The 12,304-nt window shown below is 36.3% G+C and overlaps 1 protein-coding gene across 1 annotated transcript in view; it reads left to right on the forward strand.

Moving 5' to 3' along the window:
* The window catches only part of cacng3b (calcium channel, voltage-dependent, gamma subunit 3b), a 39,488-nt gene that overhangs the window by 21,649 nt on the left and 5,535 nt on the right, over positions 1–12,304 (forward strand). The window contains exon 2 of the mRNA XM_052548329.1: positions 7,760–7,843. Coding sequence (XP_052404289.1) covers positions 7,760–7,843 — 84 coding nt within the window. The remainder of the gene's footprint in view (positions 1–7,759; positions 7,844–12,304) is intronic.

The following is a 12,304-nucleotide window of genomic DNA, read 5'->3' on the forward strand; positions in this document are numbered from 1 at the left end:
GGGATTAGGCAGACACAGCGAGTGCACCAAAAAAAACTGATATGGATTTTATTTTTTTCTTCTTTTTATTTATTATTTTTATGGCTGATGATGCTATATTAGATAGCAGGATGGCCAATCACCAATATAGTGAAGTGACATTCAGCCAAGTATGGTGACCCATACTCAGAATTTGTGCTCTGCATTTAACCCATCCGAAGTGCACACACACACAGAGCAGTGAACACACACACACACACACACTGTGAACACACACCCGGAGCAGTGGGCAGCCATTTATGCTGCGGCGCCCGGGGAGCAGTTGGGGGTTCGATGCCTTGCTCAAGGGCACCTAAGTCGTGGTATTGACGGTGGAGAGAGAACTGTTCATGCACTACCCCCACCCACAATTCCTGCCGGCCCGGGACTCGAACTCACAACCTTTCGATTTGGAGTCCAACTCTCTAACCATTAATGTCTGATTTAAAAGGTGCCATAGTATGCATTAATACAATATGTCTCCAGAGAGTATATGCAAAGTTTTATCTCAAAATACTGCACAAACTGCGCACAAAACGTTGGTATCCAACTCTCTTTCAGAAGCAATCTTTGCACAACTCCAGCACTGAACTGACCCTCATTTGTTTGTCGTCCGAGGTAGTCGAGTCTGGTGTAAAATGTTAAAACAAGTACAGTACTTTTCAGTTTTTTTTCCGGGACATTTCCTTCGAAAATGAAATTTAACCGTGTCCTCAGTGGTCTATGGAGACTCCTATGTTTGTTGGTGCATCCCAACACATGATACTTTTAATGGCTCTTTGGTGCTGACATTGTATCTCCAGCAGCTAAAGCAAGAGAACAGTAATGGCGGACCACAGCTTCTCACTCAGAGCTGTGTATATGCTAATAGAGACTTTCACCAACTATGTAGTCATAGTCTGGAACTGCTCGTGTGGAGAGACTGTTTATAATTTTTTTTAGAATAATAAAATAATGAGTGAGTGGATTTTTACAATTATAGGCTGGTTGTTTTCACACACTGAGGCAAAACAACTGTGAAACACCTTATTAAATTGATTTATAAAATGGGTTTCAAAGGATGAATTTTGACATTTTCAATTTTCAATTGATATATAATCTTTTATGATTTCCAAAGTGTGATAGGGACAAAGGCAACTATGCAGAATAAGGTCAGAACTTCTGTTATGGTATACTGTAGATTTTTTTTAGGTGCACTCTTGTCATAAATTAATATTACTTAAAATTACTTTTCCTGCATAGTTTTTTAACAACAAAATTATTGTTTAAAAATTTTTTTAGGTGTCTTAGACCTTTCCAACTATATATAGTTTGCCATGATAATATTAGGATTTAATTGTAAAATAGTGAAGTAAGTTTAGGCGTCGCACAGAGTCCCGGATGACAGTAAGGGATTAAAAAAAAATAGTAACACAAACATAACAATTTCTGCTTTTACATTTTGTTTATTTTACATAATAGGCCTAATTTACAAAATTTGAGATGAATAATTTGACAATGAATCAGAATGAAAAATATTTTGTGCAGACTTCCAGTGCACACTTAAAAGATCCAACAGCTGGAATTACCAAGATTTGCGAAGTTTGTAGAATTAAAAGTTTATTAGATATTCAAAGACTTGTTCAAATGATATAAATGCTTATTTGCTGAATGCAGATGGTATAAAAGAGAGTATTATAGTGTTTCTAAATGCCTTTCTGCCAGGGCTGTAATGATATGCGATATGAAATCGAAATCGCCATACGGAGGTCCACGAACCTGTATCGCGATGTGAGAAGGCAGAATCGCGACACACCCCTCCTATATAGAGTTATCCTTCCTGTCCAGATCCAATGCTACCACATTTTTAAATTAGGCTACTATAAGTATTATTTGAAGTTAACATTATAAAATACGTTTGAAGGAGTCTATTAACGCGGATACGCGTTATGAGTCATTTTCTCCTGATAACCCCGAAAAGAACTTAAATTACACTTTCAGTTTTAATCGTACACATAAGAGCAATACATCAATCGAATCTGTAAAGGGTCTACTTTTTTTGGATACAGACATAATAACAATGAAACTTTGTGCACTAATAAAATAAAGATAACAAACAAGGTGTGCTGTCTGCAGCCTTTGTCTGCACTGATTTTATTTTACAAACACGTCATTAAAATGAACTGTAACTCCGTGAATACTCAACGAAGAGACATGAGAGAGATATCTATAGAAAGCCTGAAATGTCTACTTTTAAACTAAACAAGTGCTGCCGAAAATATTCTGTGATAAAGTAATCCATATGAAAACAACGCGATGTCTGTTTTTCATGTCTCCCTTCATTATATCTAATGTGACCACGCCCCCGCGCTGAACGCGCTATTCAGATTCAAACTGAAGCGCGCGGCTTGAATACACCCACACATAGCGAGACTGTTCTTCAAGTTTTTATTTTATTTTACTGTTTGCTTCGCGATGAGAGGAATAAGACATAATTCACCCCAAAAAGATGTGATGTGGCTGAGGATTTGAGAAACGGATTTCCTCAGAAAAAAAGAATGAAGCACTTTATTCAGCAGAGATCATAAACATGAGTAAGTCTCTTTTTATTTATTTAAATACTTGTACTAGTTTTCACATAACGTGTAAACATTTTACTAGTTAGACTTTCCAAACTATGCTTCCTGACTAAATCTATAATTAAGTGAAATATTATGAAGTTATAATTACAATATGCAATACTATACCATTCAAAAGCTTGATGTAAATAATATAAATGTAACAAATAAATGTAACTGTAACAAATGTAACAAAAAATGGTTTTCTTTTAATTCATCCCCCCTAAAAAAACAGAAAAATATTCTCAGCTCTTTTCAACATTAATAATAATGATAATTATGATAATAATAAGAATGTAAGGGTTACATTCTTTCTTGTAACCCTTTCCTCTCAGTGACAGGTGACTGAATGGCTCATTATGCAGCTCATTATGCAGGCCTTTGTCTTCTCTGGTGTAAATCACAATGATATTCATGGTAGTTGACGCCTACTCACATATGACTTTTACCAATAAAAAGTGTCTTAGAAAATTTAAATCAATATATTGTTTTCTGTGAGTGAGTAAACACGATGATTTTCACATAATTTAGAAAGAAAAATTCTAGGCTACAAGCTCCTGCTCTCAAAAATCGCATTGTTCTTTATGTGTGTTTTTTTTTTTTTTTTTTTTTTTTTGCCTTATTCAAGTGTTTTAACATTTTTAGTTTTTCACTAACCACGCATAACATGTTTTTTCTCAAAAACACAATCATGTACATACATGCATTTCACATATTATTATAGCCCAGTTTGTGCTGACTACAGTAAAATTACACTTTACCCATTTAGATATTTATAAGAAACTGAAAAAAGCACAAATGTCAGGGCATGACAAAACTTCTTCAGGCTCCAAAAATACCCCTTAGACTCCAGAGGGTTAATAAAAAAACAAAAATATTTATTTAGTTATTTTTCCTCAAAATATCTTTTGAATTGTTTTGCTCATATCAAGGTTTGTATCGTACTGTCGGTCAAAAATCATGATACGAATCGAATCGTGGGTTTGGTGTATATTTACAGCCCTACTTTCTGCTATTAATAGATTCTTTCTATCCCACTTACTTTCATTGTTTAAGTTATACCATTGGCAGAATTGTTAAACAAAACTCTAAACTAATAAATATGGTGAGTGGGCACTCCTGTGTGTCTATGCTCAGGCACTGGCATTCTCTGCAAGTCAAAATGAAAGTCTTCCATTTCCGACACCTATTGGACAAACAGAAAAATGTATCTGTAATAATCATGTTCATAGTCATTACCATCACTAGTTAGTACATCTCTCTACCACTTTTACATTGAAAAACAATGGAAAAACAGCTCAGTGGAATACAAAACCATGTTCTGTGTGAACGACCCCTATATTGCCCTATGGTGATGTCTAGATTCAGTGTGTAGCTCACTACATTTTGGAACACAGCTATAATGTTGTATAATAGTCAAGTCAAGTCACCTTTATTTATATCGCGCTTTAAACAAAAAAGATTGTGTCAAAGCAACTGAACAACACTATAATCAAATATTCTTCAAATGTACAACATGCTAAAAAGAAAGGCTCTGAGATTGCCTCCTACAACTTCAATGGATTTGGCCTTCATATTCAAGAAACGGTGAAATCTTGCTTGACAGGAAATTTTATGGAAATGCTGACTTCTGCTCCGTCGTTCCATTCAGCACAAATGAAGTCTTTACACTTTGACTCTAAGTTCCCTTTAAGCTGAGGGAGAATGCATAGGCAAATTAAGCTGAGCATGTATTTCTCTGAAGTGTGACTAACCATGTGTCAATCAGAGTGAGGCAGACAGCCTGTGTGCTATCAGAGGAGCTCCAGTGGCAGAGCCACAGCCACCCACTGCCGGCCACACGGGACCAAGAGAGGAGAGCAGCGATGCTGACGCTCAGAGCAACACAAAAGCCCCTTTTCATCCCCCTTTCTCCTTTTTCTTTTATAAAAGTGTTGCTTTATCTGTTAGCAATGCGCTGAATAGGCAAGAGAGCTGCACTGGCTACACAATCCAAGAGGAGGAGGGGATGAAGGGAGGGCAGAGTGGAAATGTCTCCATCAGTTCTTAATCTTTCTGGTCTCCTCCAACAAAGCGGTCACCTTTGAGGAGATCTCTGTTGAATTATTCAAACCGGAGGTGTCGGTGTGGCGACAGCCCCCAGCCCATGGGACTCGCCGCTCACCACTCACTTTCTCTCCAATGTGGAGACCCAGAGACTCGAATCAACACAACAGGATGAGTTGTTTTCTAATCCACACAAAGGTAGCCTTTAATTGAAAACATGTCTCTGGTGATTTTACCTCAATATTGACTGTAAACTACTTGTTTTGCAACTCCTCTCTCTCTCAAAGTCTCTATTGATATCCGAGGACGAGCACTCCATTAGCTTAAAGTGTGAAACACAGACTCAAATGTGACTAATTGTTTTAAGAGGTCCTGAGACAAAAGGGTCAATTAGACCTCAAAGTGTGATGAAGACAAATCTTTCCACCTGCAGACAGCAACACTGAAAAAAAAAAGGTTTAACCTTTTTTTGTTTGTGAATTTACGGAAATGGCATTTGAGTTTTCTTATCAGATTATTCTGAATCATTGTATTGTCAGCATAGAAACCAAATTGAGACTTTTAATTGCAATGCAAAGTATTCCTTGCAGGCGTCTTTCCAGGGGACCCTTTCAGCTAATAGCATCAGTGTTCTTTTTATTTATTCACAGGCTGTTTGTAATGATAGTAAACACAGAGATAAAAGCTAATGAAATACTTCCTCACTAATGCATTCAGCCGTCCCCTGGTAAAGCTCTCTGACAGGTCGGCGACTGAAGTTGTGACAAACACACAGTCATTCTGCAGGTTTGTGTTATGTAAATGGAGACAAAGAGCTTGGCTCTAAATCTGAGTGATTGTCGGTAAAAGCAGCTTCTGGGTCTTATGATGCTTTTAGCGCCGCTGTAATCCATCGCAGCTCATTGGAGGATGGAGAGGCCGGGGTGTACTACACACTGCGCTAGACAGATAAGTGTGGACACGGACAGTGGACAGTTGAATTACTGAAATATGAGATGAGATGACTGTCTTTCATTTGACACTCCACTAGGCAAGAGTGCTAGAAACTACCATTTATGTGTGTGTGTGTGTGTGTGTGTGCGTGCATACGTACCTTAATCATATTCTGTGGACACATTTTTACCCAGATGTGAACTAAATCTAACAAAATCTCATTTTGAACATGCATTTATTTGTAAATAAAGGTTTATTTTATTTTATTTTATTTATTTTAAATTCAGACAACTATCTTTTCTGTTTAGGGTTATGGTATGGGTTACAATTATAGTATTTATAGGTCATGTGTTTGTGTGTGTTGTGTGTATATATATATAGGGTTGGTGTTGGCGCAGTGGATAAGTCACATGCCTTTGGTGTGACTTATATACTTTTATATTGCAATACTTTTACATTCAATCTTCAAATTAATGTAAAAACAACATAAAGAACAGTAGATTTTTAATGCCATATTTTTTTTATGACTGAAGGGAAGTATAACAGATATCAATAATACTGATGTCCCCCCCCCCCCCCCCCCAATATTCAACATTAACTATAGCTATTCAGCTCTCAGTTCAGGGCTATCAGTTTAAACATGTATCAGGCTTTAAAAATATCAACTAATTTAAGTGAACTTAAAACAATCTTCACATAAACCCATTATAATAAATGTCACATTTAGCCACCTGTGCCTTTCAGCAAGTAGCAAATATACAGAAATTGAATAATGTTATCAAACACTAAATTTAAATAAGGATCAATCCTTAAAGCTACAAAAGTTATTGATTTCTTCTTTGATGAACAGACATCACAGCAGCTGGTTATTAGGTTATTTTGGCTGCTTCAAGAGCTGCCACTTCTGAACATTAAGCGGATCTGACCCATATTTTCTCACAACTCACAATTTCGAGCACAGATTCGATTCAATTTTCGATTTGATCAAAATTCTGATTATTTGAAATCTGAGGACTCACTTCGCATTAAAGCCCTTCCCACTCAAAACATAAATACATCACAGCAGTCACAGTCACCATGACAATAACAGTCCCTCTCTCTGAGCCCACATCGCCTACTCATTTTCTGATCTCCCTCCATCTCTGTGTTATGAGCTGGCAGTGTTTGTGTGCCTGTCTATGTGTGTGTTTGAGGGAGTGAACAGAGCTGAATGGCTTTGAGTGGCCAGTCTGTCAAGTCACCTGTAGACAGTGATGGTGGGACAGGGCTGGAGGCTGAGCCAAAGGGGATTTCTGAAGGAGCCTGAGTGCCCTGATTCACTCTGAATCATTGAAAGCCCTCACCATCCACCACAGAGACCTGTTCTGTGTCTTTTAAACAAAATGGTTAAAAGCATTTCACAGAAACAAACACGCACGCAGACCCATGAAAACTATGAAGTTGGCCTATCTGGCCTCATTAGGTGCTGTTTGTTCAGTATTCATTTATAGCCATAAACACGTTTTGATGTTTTTGTGTGTTGTAATGATTTATTTAATTTAAATATATTTAAATGCAAAACTTACATTTTAAGTATATTTTTCCACAGTCTGTTTTTGCTATGATCAAACATATTTTGAGAATAGAATTGATTATTATATGATAAAACAGAAGTTTCATGTTTAAATTAATATCTGTCAGATGGGTTTTGATTTGGTCCAAGGAGCATATCAAAAGAATCTGGAGGGAAAATAGGAGGTTGATTTCATTTTAAATTATGTAAATCACAGGGATCTCTGGAAGCACAAAAATATGATACGATAAACCTCTTCATTAGCCAGTCACATGTTACACCCAAGGGCAGAAGCGTTATTTTTGTTTATTTGTCATCTTGAGCGCACAGCCGAGTGAACAGGGGTTGTCAGTGAATGCACAAGATGGCATGCATACGTGCACATACGCACACACATATACACATTGCATAGAACATAGCAGCTTACTATGACTTTGCTCATTCACCTAAGCGTAAGAAAATGCTGTAAAATAAACATCAGGGCATGTTTACTAAAATAGACTCCTGTGTGTGTATGTATTTGTATGCGCTCCAACACATGCACACAAAAAACAGTCTAACGGTATCTGACTCTCTCTCTCTTTCCTCCACTCTCTGTTCTTCATGGCTGCAGGAACGTTTCGAGGTGTCTGTAAGAAGATTGACCACTTTCCAGAGGATGCAGATTATGAGCAGGATGCAGCAGAGTATTTACTACGTAAGTCTGTCGAAACAACACACATCAGAGGCCTTTCCTCAGAGGAGGCACCTCTTTGAAATAAATTGAATGAGAAAATAATCGAATATAACAAAAGCAAAACAAATATTTCAAATGATGTGCTGAAATATTGTGTAAATCACTCATTTTTGTGAAATAACACTATCCAACAGTGATACCAGCAGATAAAGAGGGAGGCGGTGTCTCTTTTAGCTCCCTTTGGTTCTCGTTGAGATTAAAATTGCCTCTACGTCACTATGATTGGCTGATGTCGCTGTCAGTGCAAAAATACCCACCTAGTGTGACCCACAAATTGCCTTAATGGGTGCAAATTGTGGAAACTGTCTAATTACAAACAATTCGCTCAAACAACAACCACTCAGACATCGTCACTGTCAGTTTTGTCTAAATCAAAACAAACTTAAAAGGACTTTAAACACTAAATTACCTGTGAGTTTTTTTTTTTTTTAGCCTGCACTCTGAAATTAATACTTTTATTCCGCAGGGGCAAAATAAACTTGACATATATATATATATATATATATATATATATATATATATATATATATATATATATATATATATATATATATATATATATATATATATATATATATATATATATATATATATATATTAGAGCCGGGACTTTAACGCGTTAATTGAGATTAATTAATTACACAAAAAATAACGCGTTAACTAAGATTAATTAATTACAGAAAAAAAATTCCCGCATTTTTAATAACGTATTTTTGCACCGCGGAACGTTTCTCACTGGATGAGTTTCGGCAGACCGATTATACTGAAGCACCAACTAGCGTTCGCATATCACCGCAGCAGCACATTGAGCCTCAAGTATCACCTAAACGCAAAACATATAGCAGCTAGCGTGGACTTTACACTTTATGTTGAACTATGTATTATTTTGTTAGTGCAACAGTTTATGTTGAACTCTTTATTGTTTTGGCCAAGGTTATTGAGAGTTGGACTTGGTATGTTATGGCCTCTGAAGCAACAGAGAGATGTTTTCTAATAGTCAGTGTTTCCAATGTTCTGAATGTAATTGACAGTATTGTGTTTTACTTAAAAAACACTTTACAGAAGGTTCCAGCACCTATAAGCTTCCTGAATTTCTGAAATGTACTATTTCTAAATTGTTTCTAAATATGCTATTGCTACACTTAATGGCAAAAATTGCACTGGTCTGCTAGACTTGGTTGAACAAAAATAAACAATATTTTGTTGCTTAAGCTTATGTATTCAGTCATTATTCAATGGTATACTATAAATCCATGTAAAAAAAAAAAAAACTTCTCACTGTTCTCAGGTCAAATATTTATATGCGATTAAAATACGATTCATTTCGATTAATTAATTACAAAGCCTCTAATTAATTCGATTAATTTTTTTAATCGAGTCCCAGCCCTAATATATATATATATATATATATATATATATATATATATATATATATATATATATATACACATTTTTTTATTCTTTTATTTATTTGCTACAGTCTTCTATGGTCTCCCCCACACATCTCAACCGTCTCACAATCACCCAAACTGATGATATGCATAGAGAAGGGTCGTATTGGTCAGATGGATTTTTCTTGTTTAGCCCTGCTGGGTTTCTTCAGTTTTTGCAATGACCTCCACACTTTTTACCATCTTATAGATTAAGTGCAGCGGCTTTTTGAAATTGCTTGGTGACTGAAGCCGAACAAAGTAAATGCACGCACTCAAGCATGTCATGGTTTATGCTTAGTGATAAATCATGCTTACCCACGAGCCTTTACACTGTGATAGCCATTTGGTTGTCCTGTTTAAGTGACATCTTCTTTAACTGGCTCCCCTGTGTAAATTTGTTCATATTCTTGGCATTAGTTTGTTTTCATTTGTGTCAATTACATCGTTTGTGATTAGGCGCCCAGCTGATTCCTGTATTTATGAACCTTAACTTCAGCGCATACAGTCACATTACGCATCCCCACGTTGTTCCCGGCCTGTACACTGTTATTTGTCCTGTGGAACACAGAAGTAGACATTTTTTAGAAATCGTTATGCATGAATAATCATCACTGGGAAAACTACTTCAAGTTCATAATTTTCATTCATCACCCACCACCCATCCACATGTATTTATTTGATTGTCCCTCTGTTCAGTTACAAATATGAGGGGAAAAAAGACAAAAACCAAGTAAGTAGCAGTGGTTTCTTCAGTGATGTCCATTCATCAAAAGCAGACAAATCAATCAGGTGTAATTTAAATATATGTGAAGAGGAAATGCTCACAGTACTGCTAATGAGCCATGAATACACCCTGGACATCAGTTATTAGACAGTTTACATTAACAGACATTAAGAGGTACAGTTATAAATTATAATGTAATTTGCATAATAATGATTTAAATTATCATGTTTTTTTTTTATTATATACAATTTTGGCCAATTCCAGTCAAGTGTGTGTGAATGATACTAGGAGTTATGCATTCAACAGGGTTGGAAACGTTATTTGCTTATATGTAAAATGATTAATGGGCTAATCCCCAATGTTAGTGTAGAATGTAGTCTTGTGTAGATTATTTTTCAACATTTCCTTCATATAACGATAAACATATGAGTGTAATGGATTATCAAAAAAGAAGAAATATTGGCCAGTGACATGATTTCTATTCTTCAATTGTTAATGGGATATTGGAGATATGTGCTTTGCACTCTAAAATGAATGTACGCTTGCAGGCAATGGTGGATGAATGTGGTTTTATGCTTATTAACGGTGTTTTCACATATACAGGTATTACATTTTAAATGAACTAAACCCAGTTCAGTTAAAGTGAACCAGAAAGGGAACAAGTTGCAAGTGACCTCAGTGCTTTTGATGTTCAAGATGGATGCATTGGAACCACAAAAGTACCTAAAATGAACCATTCTCAGTTCATTTTGGGTCTGTTCAGGGGGATCTAAGATCATTTGGTTGTTTGAGTTAAGTGATTTTATCTTCTTAACTGCCACCCCGGTGTGCCCCCTTACGTTTACTTCACTATTTTACAATTAAATCCTAATCTAATCATGACAAACTATATATCGTTGGAAAGGTCCAATCTTTTTTGTTAAAAATTATGTAGGAAAAGTAATAGATTAATTTATGGCAAGAGTGCACCTCAAAAACCTACATCACAACACGAGTTCTGACCTTTTCCCCAAAAAAAAGTCTTCTTTTGTTGTCTTTTTCTCCATCAAACTTAAGAAATCATCAGAAATCATATATCACTTGAAAACTTAAAATCTAAAAAATTCATCTTTTGAAACTCAAACATTGCATTACCATGAAAATGGTACATCAAAATCATGTCACAATATGTTTTCAATCATGAATTATAAAAATATAGGTTTGGATCATCGACTTTCAAGTCTGTTCAGAAATGTGAGTGACAGTTAACAGGTCAATTAAAGATTACAAGGTCAAAAAGAAAAATATACACAGACTAATCTTGCATTTAGAAAAAAGATAAGAATTTTTTCTTTGTTTTTTCAATGTTTTTGTGTTTATCAGTTGGTGGCTATGCGCTGTTGCTTTATGGAACATGTAGAGATTGAAATTTTTTAAAAATGGAATGAGTCCAAGAGCAGCCTTCCTCACTGGAGCTTTATGGAGAGACTGATGTGAAGTAAGATCTTACTGCATGTAAACAACAAAACAAAGCAGGCCGGGATTTTGGTATGTCATTCAGAATAAACAATGCATTGAAATACATTCATGAGCACTACAAATATACATTTCTGAACAAAAAAAAAAAAGCTGAATTTGAAAAGAAATGCTGTCGAAATGCATTTCCCTTCTCTGTTTTTCTCTGCCTCTGATTCTTTATCTTTATCTGTCTCTCTGTACTTTAGTTACCCTTGAGATAGCTGTCTCTCCCTATGAGCATTGTTCTAATTTCTCTGTTATTCATTTGAAGCAGAGGGCCATGTCCCCTGGCCTAACATGCTCTGCATGCAAGTTCAGGCAGGCATTTCACATTCTGCCCTGCACATCTTTGTGTACAAAATGCCCACTGCACAGACTTCAGGGGATTCATGGGGCTGATAACCTCGACTTGTTAACCAGAGATGCCCGTCTGTCCAGTTTTCAAATTGAAAAGTCTCAGCCAAGCCTGAATAAACGTTTCAGTCGTCCCACAAAGGTCTTACCCTACGTAGATCTTGCCTGTCAGCGAGACGATGGACCCATCAAGGACGCAGATGTTATTCTTTTTGCTGCATGCTAATGCTCTGTACAATCCTCCTCAGTAAATATCTCCCGTTTCCAGCTGTAATTAAGCGCGGCTTGGCCACTGATCCATTTTTCAAGGATGGCAGGAAAATTGGATGATGGAGGAGTATTTTGTCTTCCCCTGGGCATGAATATATTAATGAAGTGTGCCATGGGAGACTGCTGATCCACTGAGGAGAGAGA

Source organism: Carassius gibelio, chromosome A3, assembly GCF_023724105.1.
Source record: "Carassius gibelio isolate Cgi1373 ecotype wild population from Czech Republic chromosome A3, carGib1.2-hapl.c, whole genome shotgun sequence".
NCBI lineage: Eukaryota > Metazoa > Chordata > Actinopteri > Cypriniformes > Cyprinidae > Carassius > Carassius gibelio.